The 27,390-nt window shown below is 39.9% G+C and overlaps 1 protein-coding gene across 17 annotated transcripts in view; it reads right to left on the bottom strand.

Annotated features, from left to right (window-relative positions):
- The window catches only part of VTI1A (vesicle transport through interaction with t-SNAREs 1A), a 367,980-nt gene that overhangs the window by 133,684 nt on the left and 206,906 nt on the right, over positions 1–27,390 (bottom strand). Inside the window, exon 9 of one of the 17 annotated variants that reach the window (XM_027112592.1) lies at positions 5,687–6,077. The exons of the other annotated variants lie outside the window; for them this stretch is intronic. Within the exon in view, the coding sequence (XP_026968393.1) occupies positions 5,978–6,077 (100 nt within the window). The 3' untranslated portion in view covers positions 5,687–5,977. Of the gene's footprint in view, positions 1–5,686; positions 6,078–27,390 lie in introns of those variants that run through there. 17 annotated transcript variants of the gene reach the window in all.

Here is a 27,390-nt window from a genome sequence, read left to right as displayed (position 1 = left end):
CAAACTGGTTACTGTAAAGATTAAGAGAGACAATTTACTAAAAAGTGCCTAGTATAGGCTGGCTTATAACTATTTCTCAGTAAATGGAAGTTACTTTTCATGTGTCAGTATCTTTCCTCCTCTGCAAGCTCTTTGATGGAAAGAGCCATTTCTGGTACTTCCTTGTACATGTAACAGGACTTAGTCTTGTAACATGGTAGGAAAAACACTGCCTTTAGATGTCAGGGGACCAGCCGTCAAGCTCACTACCTGCTGCCTATGCAATCTCTGGCAGAGTTCTTAAGATGTCTGTTCTTAGTTTGCCTCTCTCTGGAATGGGGATATGTTTACATCCCTCTCAATGTTCTGGTAGGAACGTAGAAAGATATGGATAAAACAAATTTTACAAACTGTAGAGCACAGCTTAGATTTAGGTTACTGTCACTCTTTTATTCTACTTGAATTAAGAGTAATTAGTAATTTTTTGAGCACTTACTATGTGCTGGATGGACACAGTGATTTATAAGTGTTGTATCATTTAATCCTTACAACAACTCAAGAAAGTAGGTACTGTCATTATTCCCATTTTTCAGATGAGGAAACCTAAGCTGACTCAAACTCAAGCAGTCTGGCTCAGAAGCCCACACTCCAAACCACTGTTACATATAGAAGCCTATAATTTTAGGAGGAAGAGACAACCTTTTATGAATCCACCAATGGCAGGTCTAGGGGGTCAGAGTGACGAGGAGGCAGTCACCTCGCCTAAGAGGATGGCAGACGCCACAAACAAAAAGAAGAGAGAGGATCCAAGCAATCAGACGCATGTAAGCAAGGCGAGGCCACAGTTTCTCTATTTATATTCAGATTTCTGCAACACAAATACCCCATTCCTGTACGTATATTTTCAGCTCCGCTGAAACTGCCAAGTAAGATGTAAGAGAAAAACACTCAGGTAAATTCTACATCTGGCCATGAGGAAGACTTCAGAGTGTAGGGTAGTTTGGGAAAATACAAGTAGCCTGGCCAGGGCAAAAAACAATACTTTGTGACACGTCACACGCTTGGGCTGAAATATTCGAAAACGCCACCACTCGGGGGTGTGGTAGACATGAAGGAGCATGGCAGTGGTTACCTCCATGAGGAATTCTCTTCTCTAGACAGACTGGAGGCACACAATAGTAGACGTCATCTTGTAGAAAGAGCTGTGACTTTACCGGGCACCAGTCTTTGGCTGAAGGCTACGAACCAATGAAACTTTAGAACATGAGACCTAAGACAATACTCTGCCTGTGTTCAACAGTGAGAGCTCAGAGAGTGTCAAAGCATGTGTTTAAGCATATGTGAACAAAGGGCGTAAAGATGTGTGAGACGGGTGTTAAAACATCAGTTCAAACATGTGTTTAACCATGTGTGAGCAAAAGGGTGTTGAGCCATGTGGCAAAGCAAGTGGTAGAGCATATTCGATTACAAATGTTTCTCATTTGGGAGCTTAAATTATTTTCTGCCTAATCCAGTGTTGCTAAGCAATAGTTCTGTGTTGTCTTAACGGAACACAATAAATTATTAAACTTAAAAAAAAATTGAAGTTAGAATTCTTTTTTCCCATCTTGGTTTCATCACGAAGAATTTACATCTGTAGTTTTCAATAAACATAGTGGTGTTCTGCTAGTGTAAGCAAAAACCAGGGTGAGGTTCCCTAGGCAGGAAGGCAACAGGCAGATTAGGGTAAGGCACACTCTGTGTGCTGAGACAGTATACAGTGTTTGGTAGATCCAGTGGCATATTAGACTAATCTCAAGGTTTGATAAACCACATAGTCACTGACTGGGGGTGACTACCCATCTAGGGCACCGTGCCACAGCTAGGATTCTGTTTTTTTATTTTCAGTTTTTAAATATCTCGAACACTGCTCTTGAGAGTAGGAATTCTGACAGTTCTTACTGACAGTAAAATGTGATAGACACCAGCTTTAAGGTTTCTCTGACATTATTTGCTAAATATATTAGCTTATGTATCTTCAATGCTGCTGGAAGCTTCCCTTCCAAAGCAAATGAGTCCTCTTATGTTAAAATGGGAATACACAACCCTGGATGTTATTTTAAAAAGAATGAAAGTAGACAAAAATCAGAGTGTACTAGAGATACCTTTCTGCAGGGTAAAGAAAGAGAGTTTAAAACAGATATACATATACTCATACAGGTAAAAAAAATTCAGGTAGCTATTTTATTTTCTTGTTAGGAAACAAAGCGATAAACTAAACCAGTAAACCTGTTTGAGCCCACTAATTTCTCCGTTGGGAGTGGATACATCATCAAATATTCTTCCTTTAAAAAAAAGAGCAAAAGACAAAAGATCTGCAGACTTGTGTTTAAATTCCATTTCCTAAGCAGTACTAATTAATATGGCTCTTTCTGCTAAACTGTAGAGTGATTTGTGTGTAAATGCTATCTGATTTTACCTATGAAAATATTTTTGATCATTCTGAATAAAGAAAAATAGATATAGCCATTAGAATCAAAATGTTGCCTTCCCAATCACCTTTTGCCTCGAGATCATGGAATGTTTTACTGAAACAAAAACTGGCAAGACAGAACCAAACAATTAAAGCTAGTGTCTTCTGTCAGCCACCCTTGTAGCAGAGGTCAAAGAATTTTTGAATACTTCTCTCTTCCCGTTCACTGTGTCACTTAATGATTTGTTCATGCGGTTCAGTACAAACTCAAGAAAATACAATTCCTCAGCAGAAAAAAGCACGGTCTGTGGTGCTGTGACCTGACTCTCTGCTTAAACAAATTCCAGAGCGCGCACGGACAGAGCGATGATGATTATTTTTCCTTCTTGGAGACTTAAGCACAAATTAAGAAAACTAAGAAAATAGAATCTGACCAAGGAATTGATGGAGGAAGGTTGTGCAGAGGCTTTCTTAGTTTATGGTTAACAGTTTTATTTTTATTTCATTTTATTTTTTATCTTTTGGCCTCGCTGTGAGGCATGTGGAATCTGAGTTCCCTGACCAGGGATCGAACCCAAGCCCCCCTGTAGTGGAAGCTCGGAGTCTTAACCACTGGACCACTGGGGTAGTCCCAGTAGTTTTATTTTTGACCAAAACAAATACACTGATGAGCAAATTCATTTCAACAATCCCATGTTTCTTCATTATTAAGGTGTTTTATTTTCAATAGTGTAAAACAGAGAATGCAAACCACTTATTTTCTGTCAATACTGAACACACCCTGATATCTGAAGCTATTTCACTGAGGTTAGTCTCCAAATGCATGTAAATCAGGCTCAGGAAAAATATCTGTACTACAGAAATGATAAAACATCCCTAAATCTCATGGGTTAGAGGAAAAGACTACGGAGGGCTGTGCTTTTGGGTCCTCAGAACCAGCTGCAACTGTTATTGAAGGCCCCCAGCCTCTAGTCAAATAAGCAATAAACATACCCCACTTTATAGAAAATAGAAGAAGATAAACAGCCCTTATGGAGATACTGATCTTGAGATAATACTTCTGAATTTGAGATAATCTGAATTTCCCTAGATGTGCTCATTTGAATACACATAATCATTTTCCTTAACTTACACTTTTCTCTAGACATGAAATACTCAATAAACAGAACTCACTAGAGGCAAGTAAAGGGAAGAGGCTCCTTCTGTACAAATTCCTCCCTAGAGCACGTTGTACAATGTTAAGTAGAGTAATATAGTACTTAACGAATCTTGCATAACACTTTGTACTTCTAATCAAACTTTTCAGAAGGCAGCAAAAATGATCAGAAACATAATTTTAGCCTCTCCTGCTTTCTATTTGAGTGACCATCGTTAAGCTCAGTGGACGGGTCATGTGTGTAGTGAAAGGGCTCCCAGAGGAGTAAGTTTTCCCAACTTCACAACCGTGGGCATTTCACTCCAGGGCTGTGGGTAAGGTGACACGCTTGCCCAGTGGGCACACAATGCATCCTCAGTGTTCTTCCCCTCTGCCTCAAGCTCCGTGCCTTTCCTGGAATAAGCCTGCCAAAGATTCTAAACAGTGTAGGGAGGAACTGTCCAGAATAAACTGGCACCATATTTGCAAATGTGTATTTAAAGTAAAGCTAGAGAAAGTTTGCAGTGTCCCAAACCGAGCCTGGCACTTGCTCCTGAGGTTAGTACCACTTCCCTTTTTATGAACAAAACAACCTTAGCAATTGTGGGAAATAAGCAAAACCAATGCAAATAAACCAACAAGATAGTTTACCTTTTTCACCTTAAACATTTAAAAAGTATATTTTTTAAAGGCTTAAGAAAATTAGATGTTTTTAATATAAGTACTTATGCCCCTTTTCTTCTACTCAATATGTATATAACTAATGCTTACAGAATCAATCAACCCCCAAATTAGACATCTTGAACTTTTAAAAGGCTTTATGTAATTAAATGCTAATGCTTCAATCTGACATTATATCAGTAAATACCATGGAGAAAAGTTCAAGGTAGGTACTACGCTAAGATAAATATTTCTCTAAGTCCCAACTTTTCATTTCTGGAGACCAATGGAGAGACAGACCTCAAAAACATTTCATGTGTTACATTTCCTATGTAACTGAAATCAGTGGAACATTAATTTATAAGTTTTAGTCAACTGATCTACTTTGGAACATTTGCTTTCAGAGATTAAGATTGATTATTTTTTAAAGATTGAATCATCAAATTTTGTTTAAAGGAGGTTAAAAGTAAAAGCTTGCTCAAAATAATGAGACTAATCCTGACATCTACAGGCATGCTTCCAGACATTAGAAAGTTTTCCTCTAAAATGTGTTTCCTTCCAGATCTTTACTAAAATGCAGGGGGTTAAGTCGGCAAGGTTTATTATAACCCAAAATGTCGTGGCTCACCTGTTCTTTTGTTTGCTCGTTTGTTTGTTCTCTTGTTCGTTCATTCACTAATTCATTCATTTATTCATTCAAATACTTCCTGAGTGTCCATTCTGTCCAAGGAACCAGTGAGGCACAGGGGGTCTAAAGCAGAAAGTTTTAGTCCCTGCCGACAAGGAGCATAAAGGCTTTCGGGTGTGACGGAATAAAGCGGACAGGTACGGCACAGAACTGGTAGGATGGGAGTTGGGCTGGGAGGGGATAGCCCACACTAAAATGGGTAAAGCACTTTAACTTTGGAATCAGGGATGCCTAGTTCCTCAGCGGGGCAGAGACTGAAGAGCACACATGATCCCAGGGGGACCCTGCACAAGTACAGAGCCTGCAGGTCACAAGGACCTCCTATGTCTCCAAGGGTGTTACTTAGGAAAGAGTAACATGGTCTTTGAATTCACTTTTTGTCCTTCCTCTGGGAAACTGAGATGATGATTTGATCACTGCTTTTTGCAATCACCATTTTCTACTTGGAAACTCCCTCTTAAAGTTCTTTATATTTTCCTTGAGCCTTGTGCCAGGTAAATTTAAAACCATTTTACACCCCCATCCCTACCCCGTTCCACCTTTAATATTAGGGTAATGAAATGAAAATAGTCATTTAAAAAACTTTTAGGAGGGGCTTCCCTGGTGGCGCGGTGGTTGAGAGTCCGCCTGCCGATGCAGGGGACATGGGTTCGTGCCCCGGTCCGGGAGGATCCCACACTGCCGCAGAGCGGCTGGGCCCGTGAGCCATGGCCGCTGGGGCCTGTGCGTCCGGAGCCTGTGCTCCGCAATGGGAGAGGCCACGACAGTGAGAGGCCCGCGTACCGAAAAAAAAGGAGGTAGAAAAACTGGCATCGCTTCACTTCTACATGTTTTGGTGCTTCATTATGTTTTGAAACCATGTCTGAGTGCTTAAGTTCTCAGAGGTTGGAAATCAAAGTGAGAGAAAATTGCAAATATTTCTATTTGCTAATGGTATTTCACTTGTGATAGCAAGAGAAGACATTCATTCATCAAACATTTATTGAATGCATATTGTGCACCAGGCACCAGGCTTACTGACATGGTGCTACAAAGATGAAAGCCAGTCCTCCCCTCCAGGGACTCATGGTCTAGTGGGGAGATGGGCCGGAACCCCACAAGTACAGCACGGCGAGGGTTCCCACAGTACTGTGTGCAGACCGCTGGAGGGGCGGGAACTGATTCTAGGCAACACAGAGATGATTACTTTTAATTTAAAATATTTGTTAACACTCGACATTATGTTAAAAATATTTAATTATGCATTTACTTTAACATGTGAAAAAATGCATAACTAACACATTCGAACGACGATTTCACGGATAATACTCTGTGGAATAAAGCTAAAGAATATATTTAAGTTTAAAACAAAAGTGTGCCAATTTAAAGAAAAATAGCAGTGGAGATATTAGGCAGAGAGGACCAAAAAAAAAAAAAAAAATTGTGACGTACTACTCTGATCACTGAAGTTTGGGAAATAACGCAGTTCCATGGGGGTAAGTCAAAAAGGATGCCATTTTACAAAGTTTGGAATCCTTATTGTATGTTCCCTGGACTAAGTTGCCGTGAGGCAACTTATGTTCTAGGAGGGCACAGGCGAGGGAAGGGCACTAATGTGGCCTGGGGGATTCAGAGCGGTTTCCAGAAAGAGGCGGCTTAAAAACCACAAGTTGTGCTGGAAAGCAGTACACTTATTAGGACCCTTCATTTGTAGAACTGTTGAATCTTAAGCTTGCATGGGACCTAGAAATCACGTTATGTTATCTGTAATTAACTTTAAAATACTTCCATATATATAGTGTGACATGTATGTGTGCATTGGTTTTAATCCATACCATAGGGCAGTGATTTTATGACTGAAGTGGCCTAACGGGAATAACTGTTTAGTTCACATCTAAAAGACGAATGAAATGCCATATTCCAGAAGCAGCTACTAAAGTGTGGTGGCTATCTTTATCTTATTAATTAGTTACTCTTAATTAGCATAACAAGAATCATTAATGAGGACATCAGAAATGGTACTGAAGCTATGCGGACAGGCTAGAAACATTGCCATCAGCACTCCCAGCCTGCGTGGGAAGGGTATCTGCATCTAGTGACCCCAACTGCCTATTTCCCCTGGATTGGAGCCCTCGACTCAGGATTCTGACTCAGTCCTGTGTCTATCTACTTAAAGGAGGAGTCTGTCACCTGACTTTGACTAGAAGGTTAGCCAACTCCTCTTTCTAGAATATTCTCACATCAAACTCGAGGGAGCTTTTCCTGCAAGTTGCTGTCAATGCACTCTCCTATCAGGACAGAGGACAGGAGCTTCGTGGGCCCACAGGACAGGTGGAGGGCTGTTTCTGTGCCTGCTCGCACATGTTTCTAGGTGTGGTAGAGTTCCATCTGAAATTTGCCTTCAACATATTACTTGGGAAGCAGGTATAGACCTCCACCACTTCCAAGGCATCTGTCTCCAACTGCAGCCACGATCTACCCAGAAGAAACTGGTAATTCTGAAAGGCCAAATTTGCTGGGCAGATCTTAGCTAAACTAGCTCTCACAGAGAGGTTAAGTGATTTGCCCAAGATCACACAGCTACTTGGTGGCAGAACTGAGTTTAGAATGTAGTGCTTCTTGTTACTATCTCCCCAGGCAACCAATGATTCTCGACCAGGTTTACTCATCCCAATTATCTGCAGAACTTTATACCAATGCACAAGCTCAGGTCCAGCTTAGCAGATTGTGATTCTGGAGGAGAGCTGTGGTAGGGACCCAGGTATCTATGGTTTTTAAAATTTTGCACAGGTGCCTCTGATATACACACATAATTGAGAATCACTAGACTAGACCATGATACTAACAAGTACCATCTGCTGTACATTTTCTCTGGGCCTGGCCCTGTGCTAGGTGCTTGACATGCTCTGTATTATTTCATTTTTACCATAAACCACTGAATAAGGTATCTGCAACATTTTACAGGTGAAGAAACTCATGCTGAGAGAAGTTAATCAACCTGTCCAAAGTGACAGCCTATAGATAGCAAGACTGAGATTCCAACCCAGTTTTGCCTTTCTCTATAAATCTGCTCTTGGCCATGAACCCCTGCTACATACCATGGGACAGGATGCTGCTCAGAATTTCTAAGGCAGGGGTCACGAACTACAGGTGAGAGGTGGACAATGTAAATGATCAAAATGAGTCAAACAGTAACTGGAGTGAGCTGGAGACCATGTGCCCCTCTGAGAGGTTTTGAGTTTTAACTGCTGGCAGCTACTTTGAATGTTTTAAGAGTAACTCTGCAGAGCAACTGGAACTCTCATATATTGCTAGGGGAATGCAAAATGGTTTAGCCACTTTGGAACCAGTTTGGCAGGTCCTTATAAAACTAAACATATACAAACCATATGAGCCAGCAATCTTACCCCTAGATATTTACTCAAGAGAAATGAAAACCTACGAAAAGATGTGTGCACAAATGTTCATAGCACCATTACCTGTAATAGCTCTAAACTGGAAGCAACCTACATGTTCATAAAACTGGTGAATGATAAATTGTAGCGTATCTTACTATGAAATATGACTCAGCAATTAAAAGGAATGAAATACTAATACACACAACAAGATGGACGAATTTCAAAATCTCTATGTTCAGTGAAAGAAGTCCTACACAAAAGACCATGTGCTGTATAATTCCATTTACATGAAATTCTAGAAAAGGCAAAACTAATAGCAGAAAGAAGATCACTGTGTGTCTGGGACAGGGATGGAGGAGGGGAACGAGTGCAAAGGGACTGCAGGAAACTTTTTAGACAGAGAACTGGTCTCTGTCCTGATGTGTTGTGGTGGTTATGTCATTGCATCCCATGACCAAAATTCAACAAATCTACATTTAAAATGTGTGAATTTTATTATATGTAAATAATATCTCAATTTTAAAAACAAACTAAAACTGTGCAGACTGGAAAAAAAAAAAGTACTGCAAGCCGCTTATGGCCCCCAGAGTTCCAGTTTCAACCTCTGGTCTCAGTAGAGAGGTTCCATTTTAGCTGCCCCAGAGGAAATACAAAAGATGACAAGTCATCCATCATCCTGGGCTCGGGAAAAATGGGGAAGTTTGTGTTCATCCCCCTTCTTCCATCACTCTCCTCCTTCCTCAGGTACAAAATGCTCCCATGCTGCCCCCTGGCTGTTCAGTGCCTCCTGCCACGGCACCCAGATCACGCCTCATTCTTCTGAAGCGGCTCCAACACCATCCTTGTGGTCAGCCGTCCTCTCAGCCTCCTGTATTCTAGGCCATCCCTCAGAGCTCTGTGCAAGGCGGGGAAAAACTTCACCCGGTTAACACATCACCAAGCAGGTGCCATGACTGATGCTGATTAAATGATCAAGTACTGCCATTTGACAAAGACAATGCGTGAAGCCTTAATCCAAGTTCAATTATTGCCTTTCAGTCTATTAGGGAATACTTGGGGGGGAAATGCGGCTATTTCTGGAACCCACCACATGGATCTCCTCCACAGGGTGACCTGCCTGCTTTGTTTATACATACACTTTGTCATCAATATTATCATGAAACACCTTAAAATTAATACATGCAAGGGATCTGTGTGGATAGCATACAACGGTACACATACGTCTCAGCACCCAAATATCAAAACTCAGTGCTCTTAACCATTAGGCGGTGGAAGCCTGAGACACATGAGAGTCAGTCCTTCAATTTTCTAGAAAACTAATGAATGCCAACCACATGCTGCTTGGCTTTCCTGAACCTCTATCAACGCCATAATAACTTGATTAAAAAAGAAAAGACTAAATACAATATCAAATCCACCACGTACAGTAATGCAAGCTATCATGTTAAGTTAAAAAGGAAAAGGCAGAACTTGAAATTGTACTAAAGGCACATAAATAAAAATTCAACATTTAAAAAATGAGGAAAAGATCACTGTAGGTGTGTTATGAGTAATTTCTTTTCTTTTAAAAAATGTTCCCTTTTGCTCTGTCAACAAACACTATTTGTGTAATAAATATGAATCAGAAATCACACAGACTGGATCACCAGGCAGGACGTTGTGCTTACCTGTCACCCACCCACCAGTTACCATCTGTGTTGGCTCCCCCCACTTCCTTCTCCTTACAGATCTGAAAGCCCATGGGATTTGGCAGTACCCTGCCAGGTACCTGAAATTATTTCATCAATGCTTTAGTCATGCTGCTGAGGACAGCCACTCCTTCCAAAGCTGTCCACTAAGCATTTGTATTTGCAAATGGAAATAAAGCCAGAGAACTTGATTAACAAGGCAGGTGTGTACCTAGAAAGAACCCCAGTGCTGAGAGGGAACTTTCATTCAAGAAACTTTTAGAAAGTGTTATCCTGACAAGGCACATGGTTAATACATTTTTTTTCCCCAAAGCAAAACTGGGTTAAAAATTTCAGGTCCTATGAAAGCAAAATGTTGGGAAAAAAAAAAAACAACAAGGAGGTAGTAGTAGGCTAGGCCCAGGTCAGTTTCAGTCAATGTTGTGGAGTTTGATTCTAGGCCACCCAGGCTCTCTGATTGGTGGCCTCCTAAAATCCTCCAGGATCTAGCTCCCCTCCTCCCCCATACCAACCTATTCTCAGATTATGTCACATGCAGCAGAGCTGAGACAACAGGTTATAGAGAGTCCGCACAGCATCTGAAGAGACAGCAAAGTCTAATGATTAAGAGGACAAACTCTAAAGGAAACATTCTGGGCAACGGCTCAGAATGATACTTTTGATGGCATGGTGCCCCGAAAGAAAAATCCCACCTTTTGGTGGAGGTCTATTCTGCCTACACACATAGCCACTTGTACTTGTAACACCTTTCAGGATCCTTAGAAAAACACCGTGAAACCGGTGATGTTCAAGAGGAAATAAGAACTTGCAAAAAGAAACACAGCAACGGGCTACCTGAAAACAATGAAAGAACTTGGTCCTTTAATAAGGTTCATTCTGCCCAGAGTACACATAGTAGGTGCTCAATAAAAGAATAATAATGACAAGAAAAAGTACACCCTAGATTTTCAGGCCTCTATCACTCAGTCAAGCTTTTGTCTCTCCAGTGGGGGGTAAAGCTGGGAGGGAGATGACAGTTGTGCATAACTGCAAGTGTGCTGTGAGCTGACCCAATCTACTGTTAGAATGGGAGCCTCAGAAAACGAAAGGCAAAAATCGCAGAGTTGACGACAAAGAGCTGATCTGAATTATCTGCTATGCCTGCCTTGAAAGATGCTACTTCCCTCTTGTTTGTGCTGCTTTCTTGGTCTGGAATCTCTTAACTTTGCCTGGGTAAATCTCACCCCTCTTTCAAGGGCCACTACAAATGCTGTGTCATCCATGAAACTCATCCTGATTCCTCCAAGCTGGCAACAGTCTCCACTCCAAACTGTGCATGAGGTTTCTGATCACCATCCATTTGAGGTGGTGCTTCTTCTGCAAGAAGAGTCATTGGCAAGAAGTCATCCTCCATCCTTATATACCCAGCAAAGTTCCTTGCACGTATTTGTGGAGTGAATTACCATTTTCCTAATAAATGCTTCCAGGATAGGAGCATTAATAGGGGAAGTTGGTTCCTGTTGGTAAGTCATTGTTATTGTTGGAGAGTAGACTTTCTCCCAGGAGGGACAGAGAAGGGAAATGGGGAGTATGGAAATGTAAGGATGCCTGGCCTACAGGAGATGGGCTTGTATGAGGCTGTCATGATATGAAGCACAGGCACACACGCCTCGTTTTCCAGATGTATCAGTAGACTCCATCAATGAATACAGATGCCATGGCTGACCCTGCCAGGCAGTATTTGGAATGACCCCCTAAATCCAGCCTCACTATGTTACTTAGAGGGACACTTAAACCTCAAAGAAGATTCATCTAAAGAAACTGGCACATGGGATTTCATTTTCCCTAAGGCTTCCATGCTTGGTGTCAGTAAGTAATCAATAATTAAACAGTAACAGTTAAAACAAGACCACCCAGGCATAACAGGCTCAAGGGTTGAGCTAGAGAAATGGTTTATATGGTCCCCTTATGTAGGGCAATTTTAAAGATCACCCACACTTTCCGGTTTAAAATGGCGCCTGCTTGATGGTCCCTGATGCTGCATCTATCAAAGTGACCATTAAATTGGAATGAAAAAATAAAAGATGACGATAGTTTACGACACCAAATTGCCAGAACCTGGAAGGATTTTCTACGGCTACAAAAAATGAATTGGGCTGAGAAATGTAAAGCAGTAGCCCACCTCTCACAGAGTCTGCTACTAGGTAGAAGATGTGAGTTCTGTTACAACTAGAAACCAGGTATCTGTCTCTCTTATGAGTGGATGCTGCCACTTAGGAGGCATGTGGACTGCTGTAGTCATTCCTCCTTTTCCACACTCCTCATCTTATTTCTTTTCTATAGCCAGTAAGAAATGACAGTTCCCAGGAAAACAATAAATCAATACTGGGTAGTGACAGGCAAGGAAGGTATGGTGAATCCCGGGAAGTGTGGCCTTCATAAGTAAAGTGTGTTTGCATGCAGTGGTGGAAGGTAAACACGTGAAGGAGATGACAGCTGTACACACAAGGGTTGGACATTTTTCGTGCCAGAGTCAAGGAGTGGGGGAAGGAAGAAGCCCCATTTCCTTCCCATGAAGACAGTCTGGAGACAGAGGGCTACCTCTCGACAGAGTTGATCATATAAGGTTGCCATCCATTTGCAGATCCAAGAAGAGGTTTTAAAAACTAACCAAACCAAATAAAAATGCAAAACAATATGAAGACAGTGGCAAAAAAGATCCTATAGAACAAAGAAAAGGAAATGACATCCTAAAGCTTCAGAGGAAGAACGCAATTCTGAAAATTATGTGATAAAGAAACCTATACATGTTTTTGAAGTTTGTTTGGCATTTTCAATAAAAACAGTAAGAGAGAATAGCCTTTATCAAGTGAAGGGCAGAAAACTGTAAAGTGAAACCTGTGATATTTAAAAAAGATAAAAGGGTAAAAGATGAAGTGATGGGTGAGATAAAGAAGAGATTTCATAGAACCAGCAGTGGAATTAATATTTACAGAGAAAAATACTGGAATGAAATATGCTACCTTTCACCAGTGTGATTTTGGTGCTACCTTTCGTCAGTGTGATTATGGATTACTTTCTTCCTGTTTCTTTTTTTTTGCGGTACGCGGGCCTCTCACTGTTGTGGCCTCTCCCATTGTGGAGCACAGGCTCCGGACGCGCAGGCTCAGTGGCCATGGCTCATGGGCCCAGCCGCTCCGCGGCATGTGGGATCCTTCCCGGACCGGGGCACGAACCCGTGTCCCCTGCATCGGCAGGCGGACTCTCAACCACTGCGCCACCAGGGAAGCCCTCTTCCTGTTTCTTGATACTTGTTTCTCTTCTTTCTTTCTTCTTTTTCTTTACAAAATAAGAGGTTTGTTAAAACTTTCATTAAATTTTTAACTAGGAAAAATATAATCATGAAGATGTGGAAATTGAGAAATACATTTAAGATACAATATTAAGTGAGAAGAGCAATATACATGGATCATGACGGAAAGACTAGAGGGAAATACTTGTATCTACAGAGTAGCTTGTTTCTAGGAAGAGGGATTAAAAACAACTTTTTTCTTTTAAAGTTTTTCTTTAATATTTCTATTTTATGTTTTATAGCAAAAGTTGATTTGAAAAGAATGACTCCCAAATAAAATGTTAGTCATATCCTCAATGTGGTGGCATTACAGAAAAAAAAAAAAATCTTTCTGATGCCAGCAAGTACTTTCAATGCACAGTTTCCCAAAGACTATTTAGGTTCATTTTCATGTTCCAACCAATTACTATTACTACAATTTAGGCTAAGTCCCTGGAGGGCAGGGCCTTTTTCTCTCTTATACTCTATGCCTAGCACTTAGCCTAGTGTTTAGAAAATTGCAAGTGCTCATGAAATATATGGTGAATGAACAAATGAATAACAGAAGGAAAGACTACTCCATCTTATATAGGTACAGCCATGGGTAAAAAGATTATTTGCATTCATTCAGTTTTTATGGCATCTCCAATGTTAAAAACTGCAAGGATGCTTTGCTTCCAGAATTCTCATCATTCATCATAGATTACATGCTCCATGGAAATCCAGTTGGAGCCAAAACCTGGTACCATATTTTTATTTCTCTTTTTCCATTTCAAAAGAAAAAGCTGTAGTTAATTCTAATTTTCCTGCGTGCAGAGGGAAAGGGAACTTTTTATGTGTGTGAAAGAATGGCACACCCCCAGCCACCTGAGGACAGTTCCTCCCAGGAACACCTGTTTGCTCCAATTGAAGCTTGTCCAAATGGAGTCCTGGGGATCAGGAGCTTGCTCTTCAAATGTCCCACCGTTCTACAATATTTATTCCCCACCTGTCTGATGGCCATGATAGCTTGGGAATGCTCCAGCCAGGGAAAGCTGTTTCTTGGCCCTGACATGGCAAAGCTAACAGCAGCTAATGTTCACCTAGAATCTGGTCTGAATCCAGTTGCCCCAGAGTTAAAAAAAAATGCCTCTTTTTTCCTTTTCAGTCTACCAGCCTCAGCAAAAATTCTTAAGGAGGGGGAGGTAAATAATTTTTCGTCCTCAGACCAATATGCTGCAAAAGTCAGTTATACCTTTCACTCTGCCTCTTAAATCTGATTTCTGGGTTTTCCACTCCTAGTCGTATTAAATAGTTGCCCAATACTAAAAATGAGGATTGGTAAATTAATTTCTCCAACATGAGAATTATCAAAATCCAGGAGGTAAAAATGCAATAAAAACGATCTTAAACACATAATTTAACATGCAATTCCGGGAAGGAAAAAGATGCCCACATTAAACTCCAACTGTAATAGTGAAATAATGTTTTATTTAAAAATTCTAGCCATAAGAAAACTGTACATTTGAAAAGCTTACATAAAGCCTTATAAAATAGGAGACCTTTTATCTCCTCTAGATCCATGAGCCAGAAAATACTTTATCTATGCAATTTCAAGGCACATAAAAACCCCAGTGAATAAATAAAATGTTCTTGTTTTCTTTATACAGAAGCTTTAAAAATTATCCATATAAATAGCTTGGCCTTGAACAGATTAAAAGACCTAAAGGCTATGGCTTCAGATCACTTATACAGAACAGAAAATGAATGCTTTTCTTTATTGGCTGGGCAAGTTTGCTACTAACTAAACCTCTATAAACACATTTGATGACAAAGATTTAACTGGAATATACGAAAAAATTCAGTGTTTTAAAGTGATACACTTATCAACTAATTAACGTGCCACAATACAATAGTTCATGTACTTTGCCAACATTCTTTGCGTCTATTCACGAATCACACATATAGAAGGTATAGTTAATATGCAGTATAATTTCAAAGACTATAAAATTTTATAAATACATAATTTTAGTCAAGGGTATGAAAGTTCTCAGTATCTTTCTAAAATTGGGGTAAATAAAATGTGTGAAAAAGTTTTTCATATTTGTTTATAATTAGAACTACTGAGGTGACTTCAAGCCTTTCTTACTTATTTGAAGAAAATCTTAAACTCCACTGCAATTAAAAAAAAATTATCAAGAAGACTTTGGATCATATTTACTTTATAAGCAGATGCAGTTACAAGTTGTTAACTTCCTATATATCCTCAACACAGTTGTGGCCAAACAGATGTTTCTAACACATCCTCCTGCCCCCAATTCAAATTCTGCTGCTGGAAGTTATTACCTTGAGGCTGCCATAAAAAGGGAAGCGGCGTTACCCCACGTGTGGCTTAAGAATCAGGCAGTAACTTTTAGGCCAGGTACCTGCCATCTCCTCTATAAAGTCTTACCTGACCGTGGGCCCCAGGGATTTCTTCTTCTTGTCCCCCACTTGCCATTTTATCTCTCACTGACCGTACAGCACAAGTTACTATGTATTGTTGTTTCTTAAAAATATTAAGGTACCTAGGAGTAAAGTTTTGAGTCTGTTGAATCTCTGATGACTAACGGATTCCCTTTGACACAGTAAACATTAAATATTTGCTGTTGAAGAAGATGCTGCTGAGGATATTGCTGTTAAGAGGCTGCTAAAAACATGGTTTCTGAGGCTAATACCAGGGTATTGGTCCAACTTTGCTCCCTCTTGGTGGAATGACCTTGGGCAAGACTCAACTTTTGTAGGTCTCAATTATCTATAACATAAGGATAATAATGACGATACCAAATCACAGACTTCTTATGAAGGTTACATTAAATGAAATAATATATGTGAATGTGCCTTACAAACTATAAGGCCCTATATATATTTTACTTGTTCTGACTGTCTCTAAGGACTTAATTTTGATAAATGATCTGATTTCCCAAAGAAAGCATCCCTGAAAAGTTTCTTGTAAAACTTTGCAGAAAATTCAAAATAAGTGTTTCTTGTAGACCAATACATTTCAAATAAGCCAGAATATCAAAGTAATTAAGTGGTTTTTAGCTAAGACATGGTACACAGTTTTGTGACAATATCTCGTTTCTCAACTTTTTTGGAGTTGGTTGTGGACTATTTAGAAAATTTTATGGAAAATTCTCAGAATGATGCATATACACACATACACAAATATTTTCAGGAAACTCCAGTGGTTCAGAGACTCTGTGAGACCCACCCCAGGATAGGGATCACTGCCTTACGCCCTGAGACAGAGAGCATGGTTTTATGGAAGTCCTTGGGGACCTGATTCAGACACCTTTGACTGATTTGAGAATTGAAAAGCTGATAGGTTTCTTTTTTTTCATCATGAAATCATTAAGATATCAGAAGATGGAAAGTGGCTTTTTCCTATGTAATCTATAATTGTATAAGAAACTATGCTGTTCTTTCATAATTCTAAGCCTCTTCAATGCTCTTTTAAAATTTTTCATAAAATTTACCATTGTTGCATTTTTTCCATTGATATTCATACTTCAGTTCCAAAGTTCTTCACATAATTTTACAAAAGAAGCCACTAACTTTTTAAATAGCATATTGAGGTTAAAAAAAAAAAACGCCTCCTGTCATTTCAGCTACTACCTTGTCAAAAAATGTTAGAGATAATTAAAAAAAAAAGAAAAGAAAACAACCTCAATTACTACTAGTAAGGTGGCCAACTTTTGCAGTTTAAGAAATATTTTAATTACATTTCTGGATATTGAACATCTTTCTTTATAAACAGTGTTTTCTTTCTTTTGTGTTTCCATGAATGCAAAGAATTCTTTCTTAATACCTAGATGACAAAAATCTCAAGATGTACACAGTTGTTTCTTATTATGGCTTCCCTGGAAAACATTTCTGGGAAAGCACAATTCCCAGCCACTTACTTTGTTTACAACAGACAAAACTGCTTGTGTGGTATAAATAGGAGTCTGTCCTTAAATGCTGCTGAAAAATAAAATACAGCCATGAAAGGGGAGCTATTTCCTGCCCCCAACGTGGCTTAAAAAAAAAACTTAGCTACTTTAGGAACAGCACCAAAGCATAAATAATAATTACCAATTGCCACACAATAAAAGACTAATTTTACAAAAAAAAAAAAAAAAAGAAAAGAAAAAGAGAGAAAGAAAGAAAAAAGTGGCTACATATTCCAGAGATGCCCTCAGAATTTTCAGCATTAGAAGGTTTTCTTATCCTGCAAGATTATGAAACCCCTTTTTGTCCTCCTGCATTTGCGATGTATATCTATAACTCATTCTTGTTTGTGCAGATAAGCCTTGCCTTGTCTCCCTAACTGCACTTTCAAAAGAAGATTCACAGTTGTTTGACTTTTGATCTAGGGAGCAGCTAGCTCGACCACCTGCACTGTGCACGAGCTGTTACTGAGCTCGCTTTGTCCCATCTTATAACACAGTGAGCCTTTTAAAATTGATGTGTGAATACACTAATTTACAATGTGAGCGTTCAAACAAAAAAAATATGGCGGCGGCGGCGGTGGTAGTGGCGGCAGCAGTGGCAGCAGAAGAGGAAGGGGGAGACTGGTGAAGCGGGAAGGCTGGACACTTGCTTTATAAAGTTCAGATACCGTTCACTGCCTCTGGTATTTAATGAAACAGATGGCCAAAGGCCTCCCTCAGCTTACCATGGAGCAGACAGTGGTGTAACGGTGTGAGGGCATGGAACTGTAAAATGTTGTTTGGTGATGGTATATGTTAATAGATAGCCCTTTACAAGGGGGGTCGAGGGCTCCATTACTTTATAAGGAAGGCCTAGGGCTCCCTGGTTCCAGTTAAGAGCTCAAGTCTGCATTCAAAGGAAGTGTTGATGGTGAAGGTGACGCGCACCCTTCATATTCTACATTGCGTTAAAGGATGGCATGTTTCCTGGGGAAAAAAGGGAAAATCATAAAAGAAAGGTAATTTGCGAATTAGCTCAAACTGTGGCTCACAACCACGGAAAATATAAGCTGTTTTTCCATCGTGATTAAATAATGGACAGAAATAGTCTGTTATTGTTAAGTTACTTATTTTATCTTTGAAAGAACCTGTTTACATTGCAGTCAAGGGGTTTCAACTAAATTACATCCAAGAACCTAGACAGCAACTTTGAAACTATTCTTAGCCATTCTTCCAAAGACCATTCATTGACCAGGCCCAGGCCGGGGGAGCGTGGCCCTGTGCTAAATTCAATGAGGCTCCTGACCGCCAGCGGCTTACATTCCAGACCTGAGGACCCCTACGACAACTGGTCACACGGAAACTCCTCATTCCCCTCCAGGCAGGGATCTGACATGAGAACTGTCACCCCCTCCCAGTAACCGGTCTATCAAGGCCTGTCTCAGCAGCATGAAAGGCTATGCTTGACCTCAACTAAAGGTTACTTTCATTTTATCTAACACCGTGGGCCCTCTGACTGTGTCTCCTGCTTTGCTTTCAGGTAGGACATTTTCCACCTGTCTGGATATCTGCACAGGCATTTGTTGACAGTCCATGCTTTGGGGGGAGGAAAGTGATTCCTGGCTTTGTTTTCTCTTTTACTTGGATATCCTCCCCTATTTATTTCAGCTGGTTGCACAATATTGTGGGGAACCATATAAAGTCCCTTGGGGGATGAGGGAGGGGATAAAAAAGATCTAGAAGAAAATAAAGACTTGGTCATTAATAACTAACTACAATGTACACAGTGCAAAGCAGAAGATGTTAGAGTCTCGTGAGAAACACAAACTACCCTGAAGGATCAGAGCAAAGACAGTTTGTTTCTGGCTGGTAGACTGATGAAGGCTTGATGAAGAGAGGGGCAGTTCACCTGAGAGCCAGAGTAGAGATGAAAGTTCACCTGAAACATTCTTACGATAACATCTGTTGTTTCTGCCCACCCAGGATTTATTCCCCTTTTTAGTAAAAGCCCTGGATTTTTCTGAGGTAACTGCTCTCAGTCCGTGTGTCCATCTGCTACATGAGGTTCCAGGTCTAAAACATGAGATCACAGATTAATGGGGACCGATCCAAAATAGTGGGATGTAGTAAGGGTTTGTTCATTGCTTTCAAGAACCATCCAGAATGGTTGTCTGACTCTCTGTGAGGCTACTGATTCTCTATAGAAGAAGGGTGACAGTCCAGCACGGTAGGAAAAACAGTCTCTGGAGGCAGACCGCTTCTACAGAGCTGGATAATATTTAACAGAAGTTCCTTATTTCTTAAAATGGGAGTAATGGTATCTGCCTTACAGAGATGTCATGAAGATGAAACAAGATAATGTATGCCAAGTGTCTAAAACAGTGACTGCTACCTAGGAGGTATCGGTGAGTGCATGCGTAGCAGTGGTTTTTGTTATTAGAAGATAGAGTGTGGTGTAGAATAACGGCTCCTAAAATTCTGAATTTCCCAGACCAGTAAACTGTGGGGAGAGGGGGGAAGGTGGGAAAACTGATTGCTAATGTTTAGTCCTTCCAAGGATTTCCTTTTCCATTTGCTGTAACAATCAACTATTTTAAGGAAATTGTTGACTATCACAATTATTTTACAGAAGAAATGGAATCATGACAAAGAGAGCAGATAACAGTAACAATTGGCATAATGAAAACTCACTAGTTTGTTTTAACTCTTCTCATTTCACTACTAGTTAGTGAAAACTGACTCTGAGAACCTTTGGTGTAGTGCATTCAAAAGAGATAGCTAGGGCTTCCCTGGTGGCGCAGTGGTTGGGAATCCGCCTGCCAATGCAGGGGACATGGGTTTGAGCCCTGGTCCAGAAAGATCCCACATGCCGCGGAGCAACAAAGCTCGTGCACCACAAATGCTGAGCTGACGCTTTAGAGCCCATGAGCCACAACTACTGAGCCTGCGTGCCACAACTGCTGAAGCCCACATGCCTGGAGCCCATGCTCCGCAACAAGAGAAGCCACCGCAGTGAGAGGCCCGCGCACTGCAACAAAGAGTAGCCCCCACTCATCACCACTAGAGAAAGCCTGTGCACAGCAATGAAGACCCAACACAGACAAAAATAAATAAATTAAATAAATTAAAGAAGACTGGTTCAAGATGGTGGAGTAGAAGGACGTGCTCTCACTCCGTCTTCCAAGAGCACTGAAATCACAACTAACTGCTGAACAATCATTGACAGGAAGACACTGGAACTCACCAAAAAAGATACCCCACATCCAAAGACAAAGGAGAAGCCACAATGAGACGGTAGGAGGGGTGCAATCACAATAAAATCAAATCCCATAACTGCTGGGTGGGTGACTCACAAACTGGAGAACACTTATAACACAGAAGCCCACCCACTGGAGTGAAGGTTCTGAGCCCCACGTCAGGCTTCCCAACCTGTGGGTCTGGCAACGGGAGTAGGAATTCATAGAGAATCAGACTTTGAAGGCTAGTGGGATTTGATTGCAGGACTTCGACAGGATTGGGGGAAACAGAGACTCCACTCTTGGAGGGCACACACAAAGTAGTGTGTGCATCAGGACCCAGGGGAAGGAACAGTGACCCCACGGAGACTGAACCAGACCTACCTGCTGGTGTTGGAGGGTCTGCTGCAGAGGTGGGGGGGTGGCTCTGTCTCACAGTGAGGACAAGGACACTGGCAGCAGAAGTTCTGGGAAGTATGCCTTGGTGTGAGCCCTCCCAGAGTCTGCCATTAGCCCCACCTAAGAGTCTGGGTAGGCTCTAGTGTTGGGTCGACTCAGGCCAAACAACCAACAGGGAGGGGACCCAGCCCCACCCATCAGTAGACAAGTGGATTAAAGTTTTACTGAGCTCTGCCCACCAGAGCAACAGCCAGCTCTACCCACCACCAGGCCCTCCCATCAGGAAACTTCCACAAGCCTCTTTGATAGCCTCATCCACCAGAGGGCAGACAGCAGAAGCAAGAATAACTACAATCCTGCAGCCTGTGGAACAAAAACCACATTCACAGAAAGACAAGATGAAAAGGCAGAGGGCTATGTACCAGATGAAGGAACAAGATAAAACCCCAGGAAAAACAATTAAATGAAGTGGAGATAGGCAACCTTCCAGAAAAAGAATTCAGAATAATGATAGTGAAGATGACCCAGGACCTTGGAAAAAGAATGGAGGCAAAGATTGAGAAGATGCAAGAAATGTTCAACAAAGATCTAGAAGAATTAAAGAACAAACAAACAGAGATGAACAATACAATAACTGAAATGAAAAACACACTAGAAGGAATCAATAGCAGAATAACTGAGGCAGAAGAATGGATAAGTGACCTGGAAGACAGAATGGTGGAATTCACTGCCACTGAACAGAGTAAAGAAAAAAGAATGAAAAGAAATGAAGACAACCTAAGAGACTTCTGGGACAATCTTAAACGCAACAACATTCGCGTTATAGGGGTCCCAGAAGGAGAAGAGAGAGAAAAAGGACCCAAGAAAATATTTCAAGAGATTATAATCGAAAACTTCCCTAATGTGGGAAAGGAAATAGCCACCCAAGTCCAGGAAGTGCAGAGAGTCCCATACAGAACAAACCCAAGGAGAAACATGCCGAGACACACAGTAATCAAACTGGCAAAAATTAAAGACAAAGAAAATTATTGAAAGCAGCAAGGGAAAAACGACATATAACATACAAAGGAACTCCCATAAGGTTAACAGCTGATTTCTCAGCAGAAACTCTACAAGCCAGAAGGGAGTGGCATGATATACTTAAAGTGATGAAAGGGAAGAAACTACAACCAAGATTACTCTACCCAGCAAGGATCTCATTCAGATTCTATGGAGAAATCAAAGGCTTTACAGACAAGCAAAAGCTAAGACAATTCAGCACCACCAAACCAGCTCTACAACAAATGCTAAAGGAACTTCTCTAAGTGGGAAACACAAGAGAAGAAAAGGACCTACAAAAACAAACCGAGAACAATTGAGAAAATGATAATAGGAACATACATATTGATAATTACCTTTAACGTGAATGGATTAAGTGCTCCAACCAGGAGACACAGCTTGCTGAATGGATACAAAAACAAGACCCATGTATATGCTGTCTACAAGAGACCCACTTCAGACCTAGGGACACATACAGACTGAAAGTGAGGGGATGGAAAAAGATATTCCAAGCAAATGGAAATCAAAAGAAAGCTGGGGTAGCAATACTCAGATAAAATAGACTTTAAAATAAAGAATGTTACAAGAGACAAGGAAGGACACTACATAATTATCAAGGGATCAATCCAAGAAGAAGATATAACAATTATAGACATATAGACATCCAACATAGGAGCACCTCAATACATAAGGCAACTGCTAACAGCTATAAAAGAGAAAATCGACAGTAACACAATAATAGTGGGGGATTTTAACACCTCACTTACAGCAATGGACAGATCATCCAAACAGAAAATTAATAAGGAAACACAAGCTTTAAATGACACAATAAACCAGATAGATTTAATTGATATTTATAGGACATTCCATCCAAAAACAGCAGATTACACTTTCTTCTCAAGTGTGCACGGAACATTCTCCAGGATAGATCTCATCTTGGGTCACAAATCAAGTCTCAGTAAATTTAAGAAAATTGAAATCATACGAAGCATCTTTTCTGACCACAACACTATGAGATTAGAAATCAATTACAGGGAAAAAAAAATAACACAAACACATGAAGGCTAAACAATACGTTACTAAATAACCAAGAGATCACTGAAGAAATCAAAGAGGAAATCAAAAAATACCTAGAGACAAATGAAAATGAAAACACGACAATCCAAAACCTATGGGATGTGGCAAAAGCAGTTCTAAGAGGGAAGTTTATAGCTATACAAGCCTACCTCAAGAAACAAGAAAAATCTCAAACAATCTAACCTTACACCTAAAGGAACTAGAGAAAGAACAAACAAAACCCAAAGTTAGCAGAAGGAAAGAAATCATAAAGATCAGAGTAGAAATAAATGAAATAGAAACAAAGAAAACAATAGCAAAGATCAATAAAACTAAAAGCTGGTTCTTTGAGAAGATAAACAAAATTGATAAACCATTAGCCAGACTCATCAAGAAAAAGAGGGAGAGGACTCAAATCAATAAAATTAGAAATGAAAAACAAGTTACAACAGACACCGAAAAAATACAAAGCATCCTGAGACTACTACAAGCAACTCTATGCCAATAAAATGGACAACCTGGAAGAAATGGACAAATTCTTAGATAAGTATAATCTTCCAAGACTGAACCAGGAAGAAACAGAAAATACAAACAGACCAATCATAAGTAACGAAACTGAAACTGTGATTAAAAATCTTCCAACAGGGCTTCCCTGGTGGCATAGTGGTTGAGAGTTCGCCTGCTGATGCAGGGGACACAGGTTCGTGCCTCGGTCCGGGAAGATCCCACATGCCGCGGAGTGGCTAGGCCCGTGAGCCATGGCCACTGAGCCTGCGCGTCCGGAGCCTGTGCTCCGCAGTGGGAGAGGCCACAACAGTGAGAGGCCCGCGTACCAAAAAATAAAAAAATAAAAAATAAAAAATCTTCCAACAAACAAAAGTCCAGGACCAGATGGCTTCACAGGTGAATTCTATCAAACATTTAGAGAAGAGCTAACACCCATCCTTCTCACACTCTTCCAAAAAATTGCAGAGGAAGGAACACTCCCAAACTCATGCTATGAGGTCACCATCACCCTGATACCAAAACCAGAAAAAGATACTACAAAAAAAGAAAATTACAGACCAATATCACTGATGAATAGAGATGCAAAAATCCTCAACAAAATGCTAGCAAACAGAATCCAACAACACATTAAAAGGATCATACACCATGATCAGGTGGGATTTATCCCAGGGATGCAAGGATTCTTCAATATACGCAAATCAATCAATGTGATACACCAGATTAACAAACTGAAGAAGAAAAACCATATGATCGTCTCAATAGATGGAGAAAAAGCCTTTAACAAAATTCAACACTCATTTATGATAAAAACTCTCCAGAAAGTGGGCATAGAGGGAACCTAGCTCAACATAATAAAGGCCATATATGACAAACCCACAGCAAACATCATTCTCAATGGTGAAAAACTGAAAGCATTTCCTCTAAGATCAGGAACAAGACAAGGATGTCCACTCTCACCACTATTATTCAACATAGTTTTGGAAGTCCCAGCCACAGCAATCAGAGAAGTAAAAGAAATAAAAGGAATACAAATTGGAAAAGAAGAAGTAAAACTGTCTAGAGCTAATCAGAAAACTACTAGAGTTAATCAATGAATTTGGTAAAGTTGCAGAATACAAAGTTAATGCACAGAAATCTCTTGCATTTCTATACACTAATGATGAAAAATCTGAAAGATAAATTAAGGAAACACTCCCGTTTACCATTGTAACAAAAAGAATAAAATACCTAGGAATAAACCTACCTAGGGAGACAAAAGACCTGTATGCAGAAAACTATAAGACACTGATGAAAGAAATTAAAGATGATACCAACAGATGGAGAGATATACCATGTTCTTAGATTGGAAGAATCAATATTGTGAAAATGACTATACTACCCAAAGCAATCTACAGATTCAATGCAATCCCTATCAAATTACCAATGGCATTTTTTACGGAATTAGAACAAAAAGTCTTAAAGTTTGTATGGAAACACAAAAGACCCCGAATAGCCAAAGTGGTCTTGAGGGAAAAAAACAGAGCTGGAGGAGTCAGACTCCCTGACTTCAGACTATACTACAAAGCTACAATAATCAAGACAATATGGTACTGGCACAAAAACAGAAATATAGATCAATGCAACAAGATAGAAAGCCTAGAGATAAACCCACGCACCTATGGTCAACTAATCTATGACAAAGGAGGTAAGGATATACAATGCAGAAAAGACAGCCTCTTCAATAAGTGGTGCTGGGAAAACTGGACAGCTACATGTAAAAGAATGAAATTAGAACACTCCCTAACACCATATACAAAAATAAACTCAAAATGGATTAAAGACTTAAATGTAAGACTGGACACTATAAAACTCTTAGAGGAAAACTTAGGAAGAACACTCTTTGGCATAAATCATAATAAGATCTTTTTTGATCCACCTCCTAGAGTAATGGAAATAAAAACAAAAATAAACAAATGGGACCTAATGAAACTTATAGCTTTTGCACAGCAAAGGAAACCATAAACAAGATGAAAAGACAATCCTCAAAATGCGAGAAAATATTTGCAAAGGAATCAATGGACAAAGGATTAATCTCCAAAATATGTAAACAGCTCATGTAGCTCAATATTAAAAAAAAAAAACCCAATCCAAAAATGGGCAGAAGACCTAAATAGACATTTCTCCAAAGAAGACACACAGGTGGCCAAGAAGCACATGAAAAGCTGCTCAACATCACTATTATTAGAGAAATGCAAATCAAAACTACAATGAGGTATCACCTCACACCAGTTAGAATGGGCATCATCAGAAAATCTACAAACAACAAATGTTGGAGAGGGTGTGGAGAAGAGGGAACCCTCTTGCACTGTTGGTGGGAATGTAAATTGATACAGCCACTATGGAGAGCAGTATGGAGGTTCCTTAAACAACTAAAAATAGAATTACCATATGACCCAGCAATCCCACTACTGGGCATATACCCAGAGAAAACCATAATTCAAAAAGACACATGCACCCCAATGTTCATTGCAGCTCTATTTACAATAGCCAGGTCATGGAAGCAACATAAATGCCCATCGACAGACGAGTGGATAAAGAAGAGATGGTACATATATAAAATGGAATATTACTCAGCCATAAAAAGGAATGAAATTGGGTCATTTGTAGAGACGTGGATGGATCTAGAGACTGTCATACAGAGTGAAATAAGTCAGAAAGAGAAAAACAAATATCATATATTAACGCATATATGTGGAATCTATAAAATGGTACAGATGAACCGGTTTGCAGGGCAGAAATTGAGACACAGATGTAGAGAACGAACATATGGACACCATGCGGGGAAAGCAGGGGGGTGGTGGTCGTGGTGGGATGAGTTGGGAGATTGGGATTGACATGTATACACTGGTGTGTATAAAATGGATGACTAATAAGAACCTGCCATATAAAAAAAATAAAATTAAAAAAAAAAGAGACAGCTAAGTTCATAGTCTAATTCTGTACATTTCTATGTATATGACTATTGATAGTTTACTTCACTAAGCATTGTTATTCTCACCTGTAAAATGGGGATACGATGCTTCCTTCACAGGGCTCTTAAGGATTAGATCTGATGTGTGTAAAGTACGGTTAGGGTTAGACACACACCTAAGGCAGCTGGTAGAGTTATCACTGATAGATAACTTTAGATGCTGTATTCGAATGTCTAACACAATACCAAAACTCTATGTTTAAAGCTACAAGAATGTTATTAAAAAGAAACATATATAAAGAAATCCAAAGTTGTTCTTTCATTCGGTAAAAACATCACCCATGTCAGCCTTGAAGGGGTCATAGGACGAAAGCAATGAGTCAAGTGTATGGTAATAAATTTACTCACACAATAAGGACCAAGGTTTTTAAAAAATAATTTTCTCTTTGTAGCATTATTCTAAGCTTAGAACCTAAATCTGTTAAGTGTAAAGGATCTGCAACAAACTGAATCATTTTGTTCTGAAAGAATAAGCACTTGATTAAAAACTGAAGAATATCTTAGAGGTTAAGATTTTGCTGTACTAATTTCAAGTCAGGGCCCACCCATGTTCACAGCTAGTAAAAACAGGCCAAGAAAGAGAAATGACATAAAGAGATAAAAGCAAAAACCAGAAAAAAAGTGGAAAATATAAATGTAAGACACTTTGCAGTGCATAAAAATTGAGAGTAAATTCTCAAGGACATTTTTCTCACAAGTCTTGAAAACTCTCTACTGCTGAATTTTCAGACATCATAATAAGAACAATTAAAATATAACAAAATGTTTCCTGGGCAAATGGTGGGGGCGGGAATGAATTTTTAAAGAAGATTAAAAGTCACAGCATATTTCTTTAAGAATAAGTTTGTTTAATAAAAAAATTACATATCTATTGCTTATAGAAATTGCATTGGTATTTCTGATATATTTACCCTTAGGAATCA

This window comes from Aethalodelphis obliquidens, unplaced genomic scaffold (assembly GCF_003676395.1).
Source record: "Aethalodelphis obliquidens isolate GAN/ISIS:26980383/991018 unplaced genomic scaffold, ASM367639v1 scaffold11, whole genome shotgun sequence".
NCBI lineage: Eukaryota > Metazoa > Chordata > Mammalia > Artiodactyla > Delphinidae > Aethalodelphis > Aethalodelphis obliquidens.
Note: the sequence above shows the minus strand (reverse complement) of the source record. Positions and strands in the feature narration are given on the sequence as shown.